The 25282-nt window shown below is 34.0% G+C and overlaps 1 protein-coding gene across 2 annotated transcripts in view; it reads left to right on the top strand.

Moving 5' to 3' along the window:
* Positions 1 to 25282, top strand: part of LOC115214777 (MAM and LDL-receptor class A domain-containing protein 1-like) — a 154982-nt gene that overhangs the window by 42039 nt on the left and 87661 nt on the right. For both annotated transcript variants that reach the window (XM_036505293.1, XM_036505292.1), the window contains exons 4-6: positions 8056 to 8131; positions 10314 to 10431; positions 15851 to 16026. In XM_036505293.1, the coding sequence (XP_036361186.1) occupies positions 8056 to 8131; positions 10314 to 10431; positions 15851 to 16026 (370 nt within the window). The remainder of the gene's footprint in view (positions 1 to 8055; positions 8132 to 10313; positions 10432 to 15850; positions 16027 to 25282) is intronic.

The raw sequence follows: 25282 nt of genomic DNA, 5'->3' as shown, positions 1-25282 counted from the left end.
TGGTTGAGAATTTCCAAAGACAGGTGTACCCTTAGCGCAATGCGGAGACAGATTTAGTGTGACACTGTGTGTGACAAGGATGGAATTTTGGATTTTAGGCACAGTGCATTCGGAAGGATTCTATTCAGTTTCCATCTACCCAATGTTATCTAAAAATCTTGGTTCGATTTGAAGCTGTGGTCAGAGATGTCAGCCAGTAGAATCGAAATCCGGAACTACATGATTTCAAAGCGAACATATTAACTTCTCACTCTTACCTATACATACAAATACACGCATGCGCGTGTCTGTGTGTGTATGTGTATGTCAAAGTGACGCAGAGAGTGCTGACGAAGTTTTGTCTGCGTGCTTTTTTAGCTTTTAACGTCTACACATGCTGATTTCTCAGAACGATACCGCAGCTTACGGCATTTAAAACAATGCATCTTAGTTAAGTTGGATGTGCAAATTAATGTGTGTGAGTGTGTGAGTGTGTGTGTGTGTGTGTGTGTGTGTGTGGTGTGTGTGTGTGCGTGTGTGTGTGTGTGTGTGCGTATGCGCGCGTGTGTATTTCGCATAGGCATTGCGAGACTAATAACCCGGTGTAGAACTCAATATACATATGCTTCTGAACGAAGCGTAAGTCGAGTGCAGAGCGGTAATAAGAAAGAGAGATGACAAACGAATAAACGATTATCTTTATCCTATTCGAAGGTCCGATGAAGCTATAAGGTCACTCAACTATGAAGCCATTGCCCCTTATAACAGAAACAACTTCGTAAGATAATCGTTTAACTCTTTGCCATCCCATTTTCTTATAAACATACACACACACACACACACATATATATATATGCGTGTGTGTAGTCAATGCAAATGAACAATTCAAATAAACGAATTAAAACGGACAACATGAAGACGTGCATAAGAAGTGTATTAGTTTGACGTTCGATGAAAAGAGAGAGTTTGACGTTTCGAGCATAGCCCTTCGTCAGAAAGGAGAAAGGGAAAAGTTCAACGAAGGTGTACCGTTGGTGATTTCTTTTTCTTCTTTGGACTTTCTCCTTTCCGATGAAGAGCTATGCTCAAAATGTCAAACTCTCTCCTTTCACCGAGCGTCAAGCTAATACATTTCTTATGCACATCCTCATGTCGTCCGTTTTTATTCGTTCATTTGAATCTTTTGTTTATTTGAATTGACTATTTACTGCACGCTCACACAGACTGCCCTTGTCTTTCCAACTGATTTGGATTACCTGACTCATGGATTTCTTATTTTACCTTGTATTTCCTTACTTTTAAATTCCTTCGGAGTAGGTTGTTTCTGCACCTTTGATTATATATATACATATATATATATATTATATATATATATATATGTGTGTGTGTGTGGTGTGTGTGTGTGTGTGTGTGTGTGTGTGTGTGTGTGTGTGTGAGTGTGTGTGTGTGTGTGTGTGAGAGAGAGAGAGAGAGAGTGTGTGTGTGTATATAGTACAAAGTAAGATAGGGGTTATGGGTGTAACCCACTTTTGGATGATAGATAGATAGATAGATAGATAGATAGATAGATATAGATAGATAGATAGATAGATAGATAGATAGATAGGTTTAAGAGACAGAATCACCCTCAAGCAATTGAATCATCATTGAACGACATTATCCACGATAGATACATATAGGACTAAATATTAAAATTATCAAAATTTATACTTTCAGTTCTTATTCTAAATCAAACACTTTACATTATATAGACTACGCGCGTTTCATGACAACATATTCCTCGATATTGCTGAAGTAGAAGGTCTCAAATACAATACCATATTAAAACGATTGTATTGCCAATCTTCAGGTCTAGATTATATGAACTTATTTTGCTATTTACATCCTATATAAAGACATGACAAACTAAAGTTATATAACAAGAAGTTGTCGGAATAATTTTACTTTAGTAAATAATGAACAGAAATGTGGAATAAAAATAGGAAAAAGAAATGTAAACTTATCTGTATGGTAATTTTCTCTCCACAAATTAAACATGGCTACCACATGAAGCAATCGTATAATCCAACATTGAGAGCTACTGTGTAGGGGACATAATTCTTATTAACATTTGAAAGTTCTTAAAAGGTATTTTCTATTATTTATATTTACCATGTAAGGGAAGTGAATAATAATAAATCAGGAGAAGCCAGAAGTGTATGATGGGAAAAGTAATTTTTTACGTGGTTAATTTATTATATTTGTTTGTTAACTTTGATAAATAATAAATTTCTAGATCGGTAAATAGGTAAACTAAATTACTCAACATATAATTTTAAAATATTTTAAAATATTTTTAAATATTTTTAAATAAATAAAAGTCAGTAAAAATCAGTAAAAATCTAATTTTTTATAATTTTTATAATTATAATACAATTAAAATATATCGATTATACTATTATTCTTAAAATTGACGTTACTCTTAAAATTGAGTTTCTAAATTAAGATTAAAAATTTAGAATAATACCATCTAATATTATACAATAAATTTTTAAGAAACTAAAATATCTGAAATTAGAACTATTATCTTACATTTATATATAAATAAGTAGAAATATTTTAGTGATACTAAATAATAAAATATGATTATACATTTTATCTACATATTATGATTAAATATTTTGATTTGAAATTAGGGTTTTATTTATTTTCTAAAGAATCAAATGTTATCTCATCTTATCAAATAGGCAATTGAGTTTAAGTATACATTTAATTTTTCGTTCATCCTGTGTGTTGATAGTCTTATTTTAGTTTTTAGTGTTTCCATAAATTCGTGTGTACACAGAAAACAGAATTCAATACCTATTCTATATGATTTCGTTTTACATATTATTTCCCATTTTAATTTATACTTTATATCTTTGGTTTTTAATTCCCAAATATATTTACTAAGCCTGCCGAGTTCATCATTTTTTTTCTTAAAAGCGTGCAAATGCTGAGCCAATGTAAGTCACATTTGGATTTTCGCTATTATTATTATTATTATTATTATTATTATTATTATTATTATTATTATTATTATTATTATTATTATTATTATTCTATGTTTGACTTTTGCTTTACATTTGCACAAACTGGCTCCAAGTTTCACCCAGAGACCTCAAGAGACAACAAGTTGGAAGTACATATTGGTGTTATGTCTAGGGTGCTATATATTCGGTTTTGTACTTAGTGTTGTACTAGTGAATGCCTAAAGAACCATACGAAAATTATGTTTGTTTTAAAACTTGAGATTACATGTTGAGTTATGTTCGTCAGGAAACACTTTATCCATTGCAGCAGCTTTCCACAAACTCCAATGTTGTACAGTTTCTTCAGCAGGATTTTGTGGCTCACTCTGTCAAATACCTTGCTGAAATCAAGGTATATAACGACAGTGTTGGAGCTCTCTCCCAAAGCTTTTAAGATATCATAAAAATAAGCAAAATCTGCGACAAGCAGTCCCTGCCATCACGGAACCCATGCTGGTTGGGGTTCAGCAGATTGTTGTCTTCGAGGAAGTGAGTTATTCGCGATCTCACCACCCTCTCAAATACTTTAATGATATGAGAAGTGAGTGAAATCGGGTGGTAGTTCACTGCAAGAGATTTGTTTCCCTTTTGAAGAATGGAACGACAGACTGGAAAAGAAAATTACCAGGAATTAGCCTGCATCAAGTGAGTTTCTCCAGAGCTCAGCTAGAGGGGGTGCAATTTGATGTCGACACATCTTCAGGACAGTGGCCGGGATCTTATCGAGACCTACTGCCGCGTTGTGTTTTTTTCTCTTAGGATATCAGGAGCACCATAAGTTATGTCAGATATGGTTAGTTGAGGGTTTACGTCACTGATACTAGCCAGATCAACCGCATTAGGGTTACTGAAGATAGGGTAGTATTGTCTCTGCAGTATCTCGCACATGGATTTTGCATCATCCTGCAGAGTGTTGTTCTCGTCAACCAGAGGACCAACAGTGGAAACAGCGTCTTTATGTTTTGGGGTTGTTGTTTTTTTTTGCAAATGGAAAGAACATTTTAGGATTGCATTTTATTTTCTCGATGGCTCAACTCTCCTCAGCTGCAATTTGACTGTTAATGATGATCATCATGCTGTTTTGGAGGTCGTGTTTTTTTCGATTCGAGTGATGCAATGGCAGTTGAATGGGTGCGTTGCTGCTGGTAGTATTTAAATTGGTTGATTTTCTTAATTCTTTTTATTTTTCTTATAATTGTTCTTCTATTTCTAAGTATTCTGCACGTAGATTTGTATACTGATCTTGATAGAGTATGTTGCGCACATATATTTGTCACAGTATCTACAAATGTCTGCCATGATGTGTCTATGTTGGAGGGGGGTGCGTGCGGGAAGGCCCAATCAACTTGTGAAAGATCATGATTGATCGCATCCCAGTCTGCGTTATGAAGCTCCATAGTGTCAAATGGATGGACTGGAGAGATGCCACTGGATTTGATATTTGGGTAGCAGAATTCTCAGATCGCAGAGAACCATGTCATGGTCTGAGAGTAGTGGTGTTTATTTGCACTGCAATATTGAGGATAGTGTCAGTGTGGTTATTGAACACTAGATCCAATGTGTTTTGTAACACCTTGTTGCTGGGTTAGGAAAAACTCATCCATGCTTCCTTATCAGAGGTTGGGGTGGAAAATTCTTGTTTCAAGCTGTTTGTGGACCTATCAACATTGGGAAGGTTGAAGTCCCCTATCATTAATATGTTGTCATCATGATACTGATGGGTGGAACACTTAATACTGTTGAGGCATTCCTTGAACCGTAGAAAAGGAGCTAGGGGCGGCTTATAGAGCCCAACTACTATTAAATTGTTGGTTTTACAAAACGCAGAAGCTGCTTCACAGTAGCTGTTGGTAAATACGTCCATTGCTTCAGCTGAAAAAGAATTGTGCACAAAAATGGCGGTCCCACCCTTTCTTCTGCCGACACGATCTACACAGATGGCTGTAAAATTCTTCACTCTCACCTGAGCTTCCAAGTGAAGGTTATTGAGATGGGTCTCTGTGAGGACGAAAAAAGGGATATGGTGTGGATGGTCATTAACCCAGTCCTCAATAAATTGGATCTTCCATTTTTGGGTATTGGTGGGAGGGCTGATGCCTTGTGCATTGAGAAAAATAATAAACAATAATCGCATAATGTTATAAGCCAACCAACCAGCCAATCAACTAACCAACCAACCAACCAACCAACCAACCAACCAACAACCAACCAACCAACCAACCAACCAGCCAACCAGCCAACCAGCTGACCAACCAGCCAACCAGCCAACCAGCCAACCAACCAGCCAAACAGCCAGCCAAACAGCCAGCCAACTAACCAGCCAACCAACCAGCCAGCCAACCAGCTGACCAACCAGCCAACCAGCCAGCCAACCAGCCAGCCAACCAGCCAACCAACCAGCCAACCAACCAACCAGCCAACCAACCAACCAGCCAACCATCCAGCCAACCAACCAGCCAGCCAACCAACCAGCCAACCAACAAACAAATAAACAAAAAATTTAATAAATAAATAAATATATAATTGAATAAATAAATATATGTATAAAGTGTCTTCTGGATAGAAGTACATGAAGGAAGACGTTGGCGGAATAAGGGTGAGATAAAATTTCTATCCAAGAGCCTTACGGTATTATTTTTTCTCTTTTCTTTTCTATTTTATTTCCCGATCAACAAAGTGGAAGACTTTGTCATTTCATTTGATTAAACAGAGAAAATAAGATTAACAAACACAAAATCCAAAAGAAAAGAAAACAAAGAAACATATTAAAAGAAAATATATAAAAGAAAATAAACAAGGATAAAGAGGAAAACGGAAATGGGGTAATACGTAAAATTGCAAGTACAATAAAACCTGGACGTTTCTTTCATAATGTTGTCGAACGAAATGTTTTGAAGAGTTGAAAGAAAGAAGAGGATAAATAATATCAAACGATGTCTTTGTTGGGGCAGCAACATAAACACAGCGTAGATTTGGTAAAACGCACGACTAGGATTTGGTTTGATGTGATCAGAGAAGAGTGTGTGTGTGTGTGTGTGTGTAATCAGATAATCCGATTGGAGAAAACGAAAGGTTAGAATTGTGTTTAAGAAAGGGCAGTGTTGTTGTTGTTATCGGTCGTGATTGTAGTTGTTTTTGTTTTAAGCTCAAGGTCAGGTGTGACTAAGTTGATTTGTGGTGTTCGTATTTTATCTTCGAAAATAACACAATTACTTGTTCCTCAAATTTGAGGAGAAGAAAATTTCAGTTAAATTGACTCCAGTACTTTATCAACAAAATTGACTTACAAGTTGAACTCAGATCACAAAAGGTCATAAATACTGCAAGGTATATTCTATCGATTCTGCTATTTCATTGCCCGTTACTAACGTCATAATTGACAACTATTGAGTTTATTTTCTACATCATCTGACGAGATATCATTGTTGTTGCTTTTTGAATTGAGTCAGTCTTCATTGAACTGGTTGATGACCAGCGTCATCTTCAGATAGATGCCATAGGTATTGCAGCAGTGGGACCAAGCAGGCCCATGGGCCCGTAAAGTCTTTATGTGTGAGTGCGTGGATGGGGAGAATAATAACATGTTTCGATGTGGAAGCTGGGGTTCATTTTATCGTTGAATCACCAAGGTATTTGACCACTTAAACATGGCCCTAACAAGAAATAGTAAATCTAGAACTACGTTATGTGAAATGTTCTTCCCTTTTTAAACGGTAGATTGGGAATTAACGGAGCTTTGGGAAAATGTATAAAAGTTATGACTTTCACTACTTCCAGCAAAAACAATCATTTTACAATTAAGGTTTGGGAGATTTGATTCTAGGTAATAGAAATTGATATTGTCTCTAATACTTCATGAGGTCAATAAAATCAATACCAACGATAGTAGTGAGCGCCATATAAAAAGAAGGTGCTCCAGCATTGCCGCAATGTAAAGTCTGAAACACATATATATGCACGCGCGCGCACATACACACACACACACACACACACACACACACACACACACACACATACACACACATACACACACACACAACACACACACACACACAACTTGCTTATTAGGGACGACCCTCTTGTCCTCCACATGTCCATAGCCCATATATTAATCCCGATTTCGCTTCCATTAAATTATTAAACAGCAAATGTCTATATATATATAGGCGCAGGAGTGGCTGTGTGGTAAGTAGCTTGCTAACCTACCACATGGTTCCGGGTTCAGTCCCACTGCGTGGCATCTTGGGCAAGTGTCTTCTGCTATAGCCCCGGGTCGACCAATGCCTTGTGAGTGGATTTGGTAGACGGAAACTGAAAGAAGCCTGTCGTATATATGTATATATATATATATGTGTGTGTGTGTGTGTGTGTGTGTGTGTGTGTGTGTGTGTGTGTCTGTGTGTGTCTGTGTGTGTGTTTGTGTGTCTGTGTTTGTCCCCCTAGCATTGCTTGACAACCATTGCTGGTGTGTTTACGTCCCCGTCACTTAGCGGTTCGGCAAAAGAACCGATAGAATAAGTACTGGGCTTACAAAGAATAAGTCCCGGGGTCGATTTGCTCGACTAAAGGCGGTGCTCCAGCATGGCCGCAGTCAAATGACTGAAACAAGTAAAGGAGAGAGTAAAGAGTATATGTCATACAAATGACATGCCTATACATAGCAGTCGCCCAACCACTACGCTGTCCCATATCTAACTCTACTATCTTAGTAGACATTTGTAGAATATTTATTGTTTAGTGGCGTTTCTATGCGGTCGCTGGAATTGCTAGCATTAGCAGTAAAATCAACCTCAAATTACATCCTGTCGTCTTAAAAAAGTGGGAATACATTAAATAACAAAGACCTAGATACACAATGCCTGATAAAAAAAAATTGGATCAGGTTTGACTCAGTGCTAAGGAACTACACCAACCGTTGATATTGTTGCAATGATAAAAACATTTAAAGCTGAGACCATATTTATTGAAGTAACTACCACAACTATATACGTAGCTTAGCTGTTTCGGTGTGTATCTATTATTTCAGAGGCGAAATGCTGTCAGAGAACACAACACAGTTTGGTTAAGAAGAGTTGTACCATTTACAGTTGATACAGTCTTTCGTGAGTAGCTTCAGTTATCTGCTCTTTCTTTCTCTTCTTTTTCTTCTTTCTCTGTCTAGTCATCTATTTTTCACTCCCAAACTCTTTATCAATCTATCTAGTTAGATCAGAAAATATTTTTTTCAGTTTTTTTTTTCTCCTTCATGTCATTCTGCCGAATTAATACATAGTGTCGAACTATCAATATATAGTACTGAACAATCAAGATATCTGTAGGGAAAACGACCGTACGTAAGGAGATGGTGACAGAAATGTCTCCTTTTAAACGCCGCACGGTCGCCGTACTAAGAATAAGCCAAAATACATGGCATAAATGAATAAGTGCCAAAAGGAATAATGAGGACGACAACCGTTCTACTGTTTGAGAGAGAAGACTTTATTTACGGATGTGTACAATAAGATAAGATCGTGTATGAGTGTTAGCAAAGCGGAGTGACTGTGTGCATGAGACAAGTGTTTGTGTCTGTGTGTTCGTCAGAAGTACAAGCAAGGGGTATGCATGTGAAACAGAATACAATACAGAACATAGAATGAGTCTCTCGGGATATTTTAGACAAGATGGAGTTAATTTACCAGTTCGTAGTAAGGTACACAATTGTAACAGTTCTGTAACAGGATGTTGGGGTCACAAGGCAGAATGCCGGTTGAACACATGTCGTGTAGCGGTTGTGGCTTCAATGATGTGCCAGGTCTCTTGATACAGGAATTCTTGCAGGTAGTGCTGTGCTGTTAACCTTGGTAAAAATCACAACAGCGAGAAAGCTAAACCTGAGCGAGTGCTGTGTACGTATTGGTGTTGCTGGAGATGAAGGCGACGGAGATGGAGACGACGTGAAGTTGAAGGACGACGATGGTGATGGCGACAGCAGAAAAGGCGTCGTCGAGATGAAGGTGTCGGTGCTGCTGGAGCAGGAACATGGCTGGCTGGTCGTCTGTCGCTGTCTGTCACTGGAACTGGAACTGGCTGAGTTGCTCTGTGGTCAGAGGTTAGTCCTGAGAAGGACTGGAACTTAAGACCGGTGTTGCTGGAACATGGCTGAGTCGCTCTGTGGTCAGAGGTTAGTCCTGAGAAGGACTGGAACCTAAGACGAGAAATAGTGATTTGCTGGTGCCCTTTATAACCTGCGGTGGGCACCAGTGAAACCCCCAAAAGACTGTGCCATGGGACCTTATCCGAAGGCCGTGATTGGTTGGTTTACACACTGGCGCGAAATAAGTCAAGAGACAAACTGCACCACTGTCGACCAATCAGAGCAGTGGACACAACAGGGTCAAAATAGCCGAAGATGATTGCTATTTAACACGAGATCATTTCTAATATATCTCTCAAACAGTGAGAATATCACCTAGCTACGCTACATATCCAATCAGCAAAACACAACTGTAGTTGTAGGAGAGACTTTACTTCAGGCACATCGCTGGTGCATAGGTACCATGTAATTTATATCTCAGTAAATAGCAGAAACATTAAAGATTTAACGCGTGTTTTTGTTAGCATTAAATGAGTTCGCGCCAAATTATAACAAAACGTTTCATACAATTCACCAGCCCTTTTTCATACAGTACCTTTGTTTCATACATAACCCTTGTTTATACGGTACTTTTATTCCAAGTACTTCCATCAACCTATGTCAGAAAGGAGGGAGAAGGGAGAACCCATTGCTACTACAACTAACACAGTGACAACTATTGCATTCTTATAAACAAACACATGTAATGTGATAGTATGTTGTCAACTTAATGTGACAGTCCCATAAAGGGAAAGAATGCTATTGTTATTTAGCCCTAGGAAACACCGTTTCCTGTTGGACTTGACACATTTCCTGTGTCTTTATGTTTTCAAAGTGGAGATAAGTACATCCACCCAGCAAAGCCAGCATCCATGGGACTGTCACATTAAGTTGACAACATACTGTCCCTTTATCGTACTGCTACTGTATATATATATCTGAGAGAATTAGAAATATTTCTATTTTCAAAAACACATGTAATGTTGTACAACGCCACTTTATCTTTCAAAATGTACAGTTCATTTCTCGTAATTGTTTTAAACATTCATTAAGTTTTTTCAATTCCATAGTTTTCTCTTGATAGAGCAACCATTAAAATTATCTGAACAACTCAGAAGAGAGTTTCCTTTGAAATAATCCTTGCTTCTTATTCTCTCTTTCACGACTAATAGCAGCCAGTACTTTGGAACAGATTCGTTTGGCGATACAAGAGATAGAACAATTTAGCTGTGTTCGTTTCCAGCCACGCCAAAACGAAATCGATTATATACGAATTAGAAACATATCGGGGTAAGTTTGATATTGTTCCTTATCAATTATCAGTTATATAGACCAATGAATACCTCTGAATGTACGCATATGTCTGTTTGTGTAAACGGGTACAGTAATGATTAAGAAGTTCGACAACACAGCACAGTATCTGAGTCGACGGAAACCTTGAGCGTGAAACTTCTTGTTAACCCAACCACTAGACTCTATATTTAATTAAAAGGGCTGATCTAGTCTTGTACTATGACAACGTTGTTTAACTGTCAGTGGAATATTCAACCACATTCACGATAATTCAAAGAGGAATCTTAATGGAATACTCATCGTCGAAACAGGCGGTGGATTTGTTTATATATGTTTAGATTATGATCTTTGTAATGGTATGATTTACACCTCATGTTGATTCTTAATTTTAGAAGGAGGTAACCAATTAATAGGGAAGAGGTATATAAGATTCAATTAAACCTCAGTAAATTACTGGTACTTAGTTTCGTATAGATATACGTGATTACACACAGAGTAAGGCATTTAGCCCGTCTTTCCACGGTTTCCGACACTCGACTGTTCAATTCATCATTAAAACTCTACTCATACTTAGATACAGACAGTTAGTAGAGTATCAGATAAATAACTAGGAAGTTGCCGTTTCTTATGATGTTACTGCCGTGTTGTGTTGTCTCTAATGGTGAAAACACTTAAATATTCATTGATTCCAGCTAAGCAGTGGCAACCCTGTAGCACTGACAAGTGTATTAGTAGTTTAAAAACATGAGTTCAAGATTAGGCGTGGGCTTGGAGAAAATATTGATAAAATATTGCAGTAGGTCAATGACATTCAAATCAAAAGGTAAAAACTGAGAGTTCAGTGTTGGCGCTGTGACACAATTGGATCAATTCCATCACAAGCGTTAACACCGATACAATAAAAGCCTGTTCACCACTACTAACAACATCACCTCCCCCACCAATACCATTACCAGTACTCCCACCTCCATTAACAACACTGTTACCAACATCACTATCGTTACCAATATCTCACTACTACTACCAACACCACCACAACTGCATCCCGATTACCAACAACCCCTGCAATGCCGACTTCTCCGCTACCAAAACCACTACTACAATCACCGTCAGCTCTACTACAGCACCTCTACTAGCATTACTGCAAACGTCATCAATGTCATGACCTCCTCAGCAACCATCAACACTATCATACCTATCACTACACACACATCACCATCAACCTCTCTCATGTTTTCATCATCATCACTCACATCACCACTATCATCACCATCACTAATACCATCACCGCACTCTTCACCAATTACCCATAATCAATGATATTAATACGCTTTTTGTTTTTATACGTACCTGTTGTGTGCGTCACACTTCAAAGAAATGGCAAAGCGAGAGAGAGAGAGGTGGGAGGAGGAGGACAGAGAGGAAGTAAGAGAGAGCGAGAGAGAGAGTGAAACAGACAGTGAGTGGTGACGGCGTTCGTTTTGTGTTTATAAATGTTTATCACATCGCAAGCAAAGCAGATACATAGATACATATTCACATTGTCAAATCAAAAGCGGGAGAGAAGAGGGACATAAAAAAGTGAAAGAGAAAGAGAGAAAGTGAGAGAGACTGTAGATACATAAATCCAAAGAAAAGTTCATACATAGATTCATACACACAGCAAATGTTGGATGTCAATTTTCACTTTTCATTACCACACGAGGATAAAATTAACTCACAAATGACTGAGTACTCCACAGACATGCATAATATTAACGTAGTTCTCAGGAAGATTCAGCCTCAAACAGAATATGACAAATCTGGCCCCTTTGAATTGCAGCTTCAATTCTTTAAGAGAAATTTGGTTGCTATTTCTAGTCACACCAGCGACTATGTAGAGGCAAAGGACTTATTTCGTTTAATAATTAGAAATAGCTGGACTCGTGTAAAATTCACGGAAAACAAAAAATGTAAGCATCTGTAAACAATGTACTGGTGCCATGAGAAATGTCTGTATATCATGACCATCTGCTTTTTACGTTCTGAGTTAAAATTCAAAGAACCTTAATGTACAAATTGCAATGCAAAAGAACGAAATAATAAATGGATTTATGAATGAAAGTTTGGTAATTGCGTTTATTTCCACTACGTGACACTTATTGCAAACATGTTTTAACTAACCTAAACTATACTCACACACAAATACATTCATAATATATATATATATATATATATAATATATATATATATATATATATATAATATATATATATATATATATATGAATGTATTTGTGTGTGAGTATATATATATGAATGTATTTGTGTGTGAGTATAGTTTAGGTTAGTTAAAACATGTTTGCAATAAGTGTCACGTAGTGGAAATAAACGCAATTACCAAACTTTCATTCATAAATCCATTTATTATTTCGTTCTTTTGCATTGCAATTTGTACATTAAGGTTCTTTGAATTTTAACTCAGAACGTAAAAAGCAGATGGTCATGATATACAGACATTTCTCATGGCACCAGTACATTGTTTACAGATGCTTACATTTTTTGTTTTCCGTGAATTTTACACGAGTCCAGCTATTTCTAATTATTAAACGAAATAAGTCCTTTGCCTCTACATAGTCGCTGGTGTGACTAGAAATAGCAACCAAATTTCTCTTAAAGAATAGTTCTCTGTAGCTGTGTGTGCGTGCGTGTGCGTGTGTGTGTGTAGTCAAAGTACGAGTTAACGCATCATTATTAACAGCTTCATAATATAAAACCAGTAATATCCTACGCAAACACATCAGGGTATATAAATTTGTAGAAGGTTGTCATATGCCTCGAATGTGAAAAGTTGAACATCCTTAGCTGACAAGTTTAATTTACGTTACATTTAAGAAAATTTAGCAAAACAGATATTCAAAAGAAAAAAGTGGACAGATGAAAAATATATTGTTGGATAGAATAATATTCAGTATAGAGGTGAGTAACATCTATGATGAAATAAACGCATAAAAAAGGAAAGTATGATTGATCTATAGTAACCTGCTTAATCTAGCATTGGTATATATTTCCAAAATAATCTTATAGTAATCTTATAGTTAGACAATTACTGGAATTGTTGCTGTTATTCGAGATTAACCTCTACTACTCTCTATTTAAGATGCACGTTTTAGACCCATTAAGTATGTGTTTTTCCTCTCTAAGATTTTTCATTCAAGGTCGAAGTTACTGCCTTACACTTTTATATGCCTCGTGTAAGTCGATGATAATGTTGTATTTCAACTCTCTTTGGGCGGAAGCAGTTGCTCGAAGCAATGTTGCTTAAACCTATCTGCTACCACACCAGTGCAGTGAAAGATAATGTATGATATGGCTTTTTCTTTCATTTTTGTTTTAGAGCTGACTTCTCGTTCATTTGTTATCACCTCTGTTTGCATAATTGGCCAATCGGAATACATCTTAATTTCTCATAATTTACTCAGCTTGTGTGTTGTAGTATCTCTAATGTTTGTAGTACAACTGTAAGTCATTTTTATAGTTGAAGCGTAGACATGGTTGTGTGGTAAGAAGCCTGCTTCCCAACCACATGTTTCCGGGTTTGGTCCTATTGCGTGGAACCTTTGGTAAGTGTCTCTTCTACTATAGCCTTGGGCCGACCAAAGCCTTATGAGTGGATTTGGTAGACGGAAACTAAAAGAAGCCCGTTGTATATATATATATAATATATATATATATATATATATATATATAATATATATATATATATATATATTATATATTATATATATATATATATATATATATTATATATATATATATATATATATATATATATATATATTATATATATATATATATATATATATATATATAATATATATATATATATATATATATATATATATATATATATAGATATATATATATATATATATAATATATATATATATATATATATATACGGAGGCGCAATGGCCCAGTGGTTAGGGCAGCGGACTCGCGGTCGTAGGATCGCGGTTTCGATTCCCAGACCGGGCATTGTGAGTGTTTATTGAGCGAAAACACCTAAAAGCTCCACGAGGCTCCGGCAGGGATGGTGGTGATCCCTGCTGTACTCTTTCACCACAACTTTCTCTCACTCTTACTTCCTGTTTCTGTTGTACCTGTATTTCAAAGGGCCGGCCTTGTCACTCTTTGTGTCACGCTGAATATCCCCGAGAACTACGTTAAGGGTACACGTGTCTGTGGAGTGCTCAGCCACTTACACGTTAATTTCACGTGCAGGCTGTTCCGTTGATCGGATCAACCGGAACCCTCGTCGTCGTAACCGACGGAGTGCTTCCATACTACATATATATACATATATAAGTAAATAAATGGAGTTGAACGAAGATGTTATTAAAATTCTTTTACTTTCGACATATGTTTCGAAGACAACATGGTTTTATTCCAAAGAAATAAACGGTGTAAAATGCAATATTCTCATCAGGAAAGAGAGCCTATCTCAACAACAAGACATTATAACAATTACGATGACTGCCTAAATGATAAACAGAACGTTATTAAGTATTTAAAAACCGTTTTTTTAATTTTTCATGTTAACGGTAAACAAAGGATAATTAAATCATCCATGTATATATATATATGTGTGTGTGTGTGTGTATATGCGTATTTATGTGTGTGTGACTGTTTGTTACACTTGCCGTCGCTTGACAACTGATGGTGGTGTGTTTATATACCCGTAATTTCGAGAAAAGGGACCGATAGAATAAATATTAGGCTTACAAAGAATAAGTCCTGGGTCTATTTGTTCCAGTATGAACGCAGTCAAATGACTGAAACAAGTAAATGAATAAAAGAATAGTTCTCTTCAGCTGTGGCTAATTAGGAACTGTTTATCTAGTAGGCTTAATTGACTGAATGTTAATGGGAAAGAAATGTGTGTAATCTTACGGGACCGGTTTTTAGAAGAAGAGATTACTTTCGGACCTATTATGAAGCCATATCAGGTCCCACTGCCTAGTATAACAAGTCTATTTGCAAAAAAATCTTAACAAGCGAAACTTAAATATGCTAAGCAAAAATGGAATCATAGAGAGGATACGTCACTTTGACATTTGCCACTTGGTTGATATAAGGGAAGTAACTCAGTATATTAGAGGAAAATTATCTTCACATGACTAACAGGCTAACATTTCCATAATGACTACTTGGGGATTGTATGTATTGTAGATGTCTTGGTTTGTTATTAATATATTTCTTGATGATATTATGTAATTCATGATGCAGACTATATTAAATCATATCCTTTACTGTGCTTTGTATTCAGTTTTCTCTCCATGTTTCTTGAAATTCACATTGCAGTGTGTGTGTGTGTGTGTGTGTGTGTGTGTGTGTGTACATACATTAAAACGATCAATGTTTAAAAATATTTACAGATGTTACAGTCCAGTAGGCCGCCGTGGAGGTCCACAAGATGTGTCTATTGGAAATGGTTGTGAAAGCCAAGGTACCATTATACATGAATTAATGCATGCCCTCGGCTTCTGGCATGAACATACGCGACCCGACAGAGACCTTTACATTACCATCATCAAAGAAAATATTGCAGAATGTAAGTATACAAATGTTTCATTTCGGTGTTAACCCTGGAGTTTACACTATTAAGCTCATCCATGGGACTGGGCTGTCAGACAGATGGTAATCCGACGGTTGTATATTACATAGCAAACACGTCTACAAATCCACAAAAGTTCACAGAGTTCTCGCAATCATAACCAAGGAGAATGGAGAGAGCAAGTCTTTTTATTTCATTCAATTACAGTTGTTTCCAAGAACGTCTATGTCAAAAGCATTACTATATTACTATGTCACAATAAATGCAACCATTGATACATGAGGCGTCATAGATACAAAACCAAAGATGGATTCGTCGGGATCATGCATAAAATTATAAGCTGTAGAAATCTGAAATAACGATAATTAATACCTATATCGAGTTGGATTTGTTTAAATGGTAACATTTACATATTACAAGCCAAACAAAACAAAACAAACTTTAGTTGACCGGTCAAGAAGAAGGATGAAAAAAAAATGAAGGAATAAAAGCATAAAGAACAGAAGTTTCTGTTTTAAAACAATATAAATAATTATAGTCTTGTCTTGTCAACAGTTTCTGTCTTAAAGTTACTTAGTAGTCTTTTTGCCTACCACTTTGTGGCAGTCAGCCTTAAACTAGTAACATGAGGTTTAGAAAATATTTACCATAGAGTCAGCGGTTTACGCACACATCAGCGTTTACACACACGCCCGCACCGCCAGATCCTGACGGCTAAAGATTGATATTTCATTGATACTTAGTGAATGTCCTACTTATCAACAAGAAAATAATTTACATTATTTACATTTGAAAGATGTTTGTCCTCATCTTGTTTGTTGTTAACACAACGTTTCAGCATATATACTCTCCAGCCTTCATTAGGTGACTTGGGGAAATTTCGAATCTGGGTTCTAATTCCTACGGTATTTTTCGATGTCATTATTATTATTATTATTATTATATTATATTATTATTATTATTATTATTATTATTATTATTATTATTATTATCATATTATTATTATTATTATTATTATTATTATTGTTATTATTATTATATTATTATTATTATTATTATTATTATTTAGGTCACTGCTTGGAATCAAACTCGGAATCTTGGAGTTAGTAGCCCACGCTCATAACTACTACGTCATATGCCCGTGGGCATATGTTTCGTTATATGTAAGAGGTGGGCTTTTCGAATTGCATCTCAGTACACATGTATCTTCAGAATAATTCAGCACTGCATTTATTCGGGTTAAATGATTTTTTTTAAGAGTTCGGTTCAAGAACCGAATCTGTTTTTAAGAGTTCGGTTCAAGATTTGCATTTCCTCGCGTCCGGTACACTGTATTCATTATGGTAGTTTTGACTTACTTGTTAGATTCTTATAAAGATTTTATCCTATTTTTAAATTTTAAATTTACTATGCAAATGTAAATATACATTTATAAACTACATCGTGTAAATTACATTTATTATTAACTGTACATTTATTTTTAACTCTACACGTACAATCAATTAGAACGTTATCTTTATTGTTATTATTATTGGAATCATTATTAAATTTCTTTTATAAAATTTATTCAACTTAAATTTATTAAAAGAAGAAATAATGTTACCTACATCATTAGTGGTAGAATAAATATATAATATAATCAATTAATGAATATAGATTAAGAGATCGTAATTTTATCATTATATTATTATTATTATTATTATTATTATTATTATTATTATTATTATTATTATTATTATCATCATCATTATTATTATTATTATTATTATTATTATTATTATTATTATTATTGGTTTGAAATTTGTTAATTCATAATATATCTTCGGAAAGATAAGTATACAATTTATTTAAGAAATAATAATGTAGTTTATATAAGAGTATTGATTGATAAATAGGCATTTCTAATTTTTTTATTTGTTAATGATACTTTAGATATGTACATTTATTTAATTATTCTTATTATTATAATTATTATATGTTAACTAAGATCGAAAAGTATTAGTCTGGTTACTTTGTGAATTAGATTGTAAAATTTTTAGTATAGGTAGTTTTTTTTATATTTTGTACTATTGAATTTAATAATAATAATAATAATAATAATAATAATAATAATAATAATAATAATAATAATAATAATAATTTTTTCGCAAATAATTTTATAAACGATAAGTAATACATTTTTAGTTTGGGAATTTTTTATTTTTTATTTCATAAATATTTTCGGAATGATCAGTATAATATTTATTTAAGAAATAATGGAGCAATTTATTTATTTATATGTTTATTGATTGAAAAAATATGGATTTCTGATTGCTATATTTGTTCATTATAATTTAGATACTTACATTTATTTAAATTTATTATTTTATAATTATCACATGTGAACAAAAATCTAAAAGTATTAAGTGTGATTGTTTTGTAAAATAGTTTGTAACGTAAAATATTAGAGTATCGCTAATGAAAAGATATTCTATAATTTGTTAATGTTATTCTCAAAGCTAAATTACATCTTCACAGATAAATACTTTTTTTCTGTCTATTTACTTTATGTTTTTACCTTAGGTTTTTAACATGATAAATGTATTATAGACACCTGGTCCTACGTTTTAAGTTTCAAATTTAGTCAGCGGAGTTTCTTCTATAAGAACAATTATGATTTTATTTCTTTAAGAAATATTATTTCTTTACGAAATATTGTTTAATTCTATTTGATTATTTAACTATTATTGTTTTTATTGTTGACCTGAGGAGTGACTATACTTTTAAATTGAATTGTTTTTCGATTAAATTAAAATTTAATTGTAATTCCAATTGAAGTTATAGCCGCGAAACGTACGTAGTCTGTTTACTCATTATATATTGTTTATTCATTTCTTTGTACTTTTTCTGATCTAGTCATGTTTTATAATATATTTTATTTTTTCTTTATGATTTGGTTTCTGTCTATCATTGTTTGAATTACATACTAGTGGTTTTTCTCTAATTTATATATATTATATATTTATATTGTGAAATTTAATTTAACACTAAATTGAATTTTTCCCTGTAAGTTTGGAGTTATACTCCCTAATATATATGTATATATATATAAATATATATATATATATATATATTGTATAAAGGGCATTATTACACATAAATGCCTCACACTAGGAGGGACAAAGTCATTACTACCAAAAATTATACTAATCATACCCAAATGCAGTTTTTCAAAGCAAGACATTTAAAAATGAATTATGTTCTGTATCACCGTGATTTCACATACAACTTGCGTCTAATGATCGTCAGCAGAACTGATTCTGAATACATCATAAATAAACCAACCTTATGTAGCGAAGACGAACAGACAACTGTTCACTCCGGCCAAGCACATGGAATGTTTATAAATCATATATCCGGTAATGGCGGGCTTTTTACGAACTGCATGTCGGGTAATGAAAAGTATTTCGGAATAAGTTTAACAATTAAGGATAATCTCTTAATAAGGGATCTTAACAAGAAATTATCGGGTAGCTAGCGTGAAAACCTCATAAAAGAAAAGAATCCGAAAATAATTTTTTTCTTTTGAACAAATTAATTATATCTATATTGTATAAAGGGCATTATTACACATAAATGCCTCACACTAGGAGGGACAAAGTCATTACTACCAAAAATTATACTAATCATACCCAAATGCAGTTTTTCAAAGCAAGACATTTAAAAATGAATTATGTTCTGTATCACCGTGATTTCACATACAACTTGCGTCTAATGATCGTCAGCAGAACTGATTCTGAATACATCATAAATAAACCAACCTTATGTAGCGAAGACGAACAGACAACTGTTCACTCCGGCCAAGCACATGGAATGTTTATAAATCATATATCCGGTAAATGGCGGGCTTTTTACGAACTGCATGTCGGGTAATGAAAAGTATTTCGGAATAAGTTTAACAATTAAGGTTTTCACGCTAGCTACCCGATAATTTCTTGTTAAGATCCCTTATTAAGAGATTATCCTTAATTGTTAAACTTATTCCGAAATACTTTTCATTACCCGACATGCAGTTCGTAAAAAGCCCGCCATTTACCGAATATATGATTTATAAACATTCCATGTGCTTGGCCGGAGTGAACAGTTGTCTGTTCGTCTTCGCTACATAAGGTTGGTTTATTTATGATGTATTCAGAATCAGTTCTGCTGACGATCATTAGACGCAAGTTGTATGTGAAATCACGGTGATACAGAACATAATTCATTTTTAAATGTCTTGCTTTGAAAAACTGCATTGGGTATGATTAGTATAATTTTGGTAGTAATGACTTTGTCCCTCCTAGTGTGAGGCATTTATGTGTAATAATGCCCTTTATACAATATAGATATAATTAATTTGTTCAAAAGAAAAAAATTATTTTCGGATTCTTTTCTTTTATGAGGTTTTCACGCTAGCTACCCGATAATTTCTTGTTAAGATCCCTTATTAAGAGATTATCCTTAATTGTTAAACTTATTCCGAAATACTTTTCATTACCGACATGCAGTTCGTAAAAAGCCCGCCATTTACCGGATATATGATTTATAAACATTCCATGTGCTTGGCCGGAGTGAACAGTTGTCTGTTCGTCTTCGCTACATAAGGTTGGTTTATTTATGATGTATTCAGAATCAGTTCTGCTGACGATCATTAGACGCAAGTTGTATGTGAAATCACGGTGATACAGAACATAATTCATTTTTAAATGTCTTGCTTTGAAAAACTGCATTTGGGTATGATTAGTATAATTTTGGTAGTAATGACTTTGTCCCTCCTAGTGTGAGGCATTTATGTGTAATAATGCCCTTTATACAATATAGATATAATTAATTTGTTCAAAAGAAAAAAATTATTTTCGGATTCTTTTCTTTTATGAGGTTTTCACGCTAGCTACCCGATAATTTCTTGTTAAGATCCCTTATTAAGAGATTATCCTTAATTGTTAAACTTATTCCGAAATACTTTTCATTACCCGACATGCAGTTCGTAAAAAGCCCGCAATTTACCGGATATATGATTTATAAACATTCCATGTGCTTGGCCGGAGTGAACAGTTGTCTGTTCGTCTTCGCTACATAAGGTTGGTTTATTTATGATGTATTCAGAATCAGTTCTGCTGACGATCATTAGACGCAAGTTGTATGTGAAATCACGGTGATACAGAACATAATTCATTTTTAAATGTCTTGCTTTGAAAAACTGCATTTGGGTATGATTAGTATAATTTTGGTAGTAATGACTTTGTCCCTCCTAGTGTGAGGCATTTATGTGTAATAATGCCCTTTATACAATATAGATATAATTAATTGTTCAAAAGAAAAAAATTATTTTCGGATTCTTTTCTTTTATGAGGTTTTCACGCTAGCTACCCGATAATTTCTTGTTAAGATCCCTTATTAAGAGATTATCCTTAATTGTTAAACTTATTCCGAAATACTTTTCATTACCCGACATGCAGTTCGTAAAAAGCCCGCCATTTACCGGATATATGATTTATAAACATTCCATGTGCTTGGCCGGAGTGAACAGTTGTCTGTTCGTCTTCGCTACATAAGGTTGGTTTATTTATGATGTATTCAGAATCAGTTCTGCTGACGATCATTAGACGCAAGTTGTATGTGAAATCACGGTGATACAGAACATAATTCATTTTTAAATGTCTTGCTTTGAAAAACTGCATTTGGGTATGATTAGTATAATTTTGGTAGTAATGACTTTGTCCCTCCTAGTGTGAGGCATTTATGTGTAATAATGCCCTTTATACAATATAGATATAATTAATTTGTTCAAAAGAAAAAAAATTATTTTCGGATTCTTTTCTTTTATGAGGTTTTCACGCTAGCTACCCGATAATTTCTTGTTAAGATCCTTATTAAGAGATTATCCTTAATTGTTAAACTTATTCCGAAATACTTTTCATTACCCGACATGCAGTTCGTAAAAAGCCCGCCATTTACCGGATATATGATTTATAAACATTCCATGTGCTTGGCCGGAGTGAACAGTTGTCTGTTCGTCTTCGCTACATAAGGTTGGTTATTTATGATGTATTCAGAATCAGTTCTGCTGACGATCATTAGACGCAAGTTGTATGTGAAATCACGGTGATACAGAACATAATTCATTTTTAAATGTCTTGCTTTGAAAAACTGCATTTGGGTATGATTAGTATAATTTTGGTAGTAATGACTTTGTCCCTCCTAGTGTGAGGCATTATGTGTAATAATGCCCTTTATACAATATAGATATAATTAATTGTTCAAAAGAAAAAAATTATTTTCGGATTCTTTTCTTTTATGAGGTTTTCACGCTAGCTACCCGATAATTTCTTGTTAAGATCCCTTATTAAGAGATTATCCTTAATTGTTAAACTTATATATATAATATATATATATATATATATATATATGTATTATAAATATCTGAGATCGTGCGCTGAAAGAAAGACAATTGCAGTATGAAAGGTGTTTATAAAACATTTAAAAAACACACGAAAAGTGTTAGACTCACCTCACCGTTTAAATTTCATTTGTCAATATATTTCGTCGCTTTGAGACCACGGTCTATTCACATATGTGTATAGCTATATATATATATATATATATATATATATATATATATATATATATTTATTTATATTCGAGAAAGGTAAGATACCCAAATAACTTCGATATCACTATGGGAGCCCCTGATAAATGACTTAGTAGGCATTTGCTTATTATCACATTTACAGGGAGAACTCCCAGAGATCAGGAAAGCTTCTACAGAGACGACGCACTATTTACCCTGAAGAACATCTAAAACAGGAGATTCGAACTACTAAAGATAAAACTACAAACGTTTTTTAAACGTTTTGGCTTAAATATTAAAATAGAGAAAGAGTATAATTCTATGAACTAAATAGGCGCTAATTGCAACCTAACCACGGGACTACATGAACCTTACATAAAACCGAATACGAACCTTAAATATATAAATGCACTTAGCAACCATCCTAACTTTATTAAATGAGGAATAGTACAAGGCATCAGCAAAAGCATTTCACACCTGTCTTCTAACGAGGATATCTTTAATAAGAATAAGGAATTCTACAACAGCGCATTAGAAAGAGCAGGTTATAAGCAAACAATTAAGTACATAAACTCAGAACCCAATAGAAATAACCCGAATAACATAAATGCCCAAAACTATCATAATAATAGGAATTATACCCCAAATGACACTTACAACCACAACAACAATATGAACAACATTAATAAGATTAACAATAGTAATAACAAAAACTGTAAGAAGTATGATAAGATTCATATTAACATAAATTACAACAGTAAAATTGATAACGATAGAAATACCAATAATTGGAAGAATAAGAATACTAAGAATATCAATATGAAGAATAATAAAAATATAAAAAATATAAAAATAACGTACTTGTAAGAACCAATATAACCCCTGTTAGAAATGATAATACCAACGTATATAAAATATATAAATTGTACAGCAACAACCCCCAAAAAACTGATAGTATTAATAATAAAAATAACTATAGAAAGATTAATAATAATTATAACTATAACTTTACGATCTACAATAATACCAAAGACAGTTTCTACACCAAAAATAATAATATTAAAAATATCAAACGAAATAAAGATAACATCTGGTTAATAATACTCTTCACGATGCAGCATAAAACAAACATAGTCAAATCGATCATGAGATTTATAGATAAGTATTTTAACTTGAATACCAAATACTCAGAAATTTTTATGAATAAAATTAGAGCATTCCATAGCTTAACTAGCAATCTAGCTACTATCATAACTTCCATCAACGATAAACAAACTAGACGCATTCTATGAAACCAGGAAGAATAGCAATATAAAGTACAAAAACCAATCGACAGATATAATAAATGACCTCCCTAATAACCCGCCCTCAAATCACGCGGACAGCAGCATTATAAATAATAACCCACTTAAACATATCATAGACACGGACAAGCTTAATAATCTATGTGGCTGCAGAGATAAAAACAATTGTGAATTCTCAAATCGGTGTAAAACTAAAATCGTAATCTACCAATGCGATGTACTCGCAAATAATTGCAAAAAGACATATATTGGAGCAACTAAAAATGAAATAATACTTCGATATAACTCCCATCGCTCTAGTTTCAGAAAGAGAAGTAAAGCGAACTCTACCCGACTTAGTTACATTTGGGAACTGAAAGACAATAATATTAATTATAGTTTAGAATGGTGTATTCTAGCCAAAACGTCTTCATATAACATCAATAATAATCGTTGTAATCTTTGTGTAAATGAGAAATTCTTCATCTTAATGGACAAATCAGATTTACTTAATAAACGAGACGAGAAAATTTTTTTGCTTGCATAAAGATAAATTCTTATTCTCGAAATATCCTAAACCCTTCTTACCCTTTAAACATCGCTAACCCCTACTTTACAGGTTATTAGCACACCTGCTTAACCTCTTATTACCTATCTTAACCATCCCACTTACCACACAGCACTACTTAACCTCATTCCACATTATAAGCCAAATACCCTGATTAACCGAACTATATATAGTTAATCTATGCATTACGCCAGGGCATCTTTTTCCTATATTTTAAATTCACTTGTTAGCTAGACTACCGACCCATATTATACGTTATATTTTCTTATATTGATTTTAAGGCTTTTTTAATGTACTCTTCAACCCTTTCTAATATTCCTTTACATAGCCCATATGTATAAACTATATCGTACTAATTTTAAATAACATCCTTACTTTATACTAGGGCTTCCATTGAAATTACAGGGTCTAACTTAGAAGCCACAAATTAGTGTTATTTACGTCAAATAACAACACTGGATATCCCCACCAGATATAACTCCTTCGGCCAACACCACCGGTCAATTAGCCACTGTCCCCACTTACCACCATAAACATCGAATGAAGGAATCGACTGACACGTGGAAATATACAAGTCACGAAAATGTAAGACTATTGCTTTAACGAACTCCTTTTCCTTTTCTTTTTTCTTTTTTCCTTCTCTTTGTCTTTGCCTTTCTTTTCCATATAATCGTTCTGAAGCTGTTTATTAAATGTAACGAGGTAAATGTAAATTTACCCCATTTTAATAAACAGAAACAGCTGTGAACAGTCTCCTAATTAAATCAAACAATGACTTTAAAACACCAATGATCCACTTCTCATCGTTAATTA

This window comes from Octopus sinensis, linkage group LG8 (assembly GCF_006345805.1).
Source record: "Octopus sinensis linkage group LG8, ASM634580v1, whole genome shotgun sequence".
NCBI classification, from domain to species: Eukaryota; Metazoa; Mollusca; class Cephalopoda; order Octopoda; family Octopodidae; genus Octopus; species Octopus sinensis.
The sequence above is the reverse complement of the archived record's forward strand: the minus strand, read 5'-3'. Positions and strand labels throughout refer to the sequence as shown.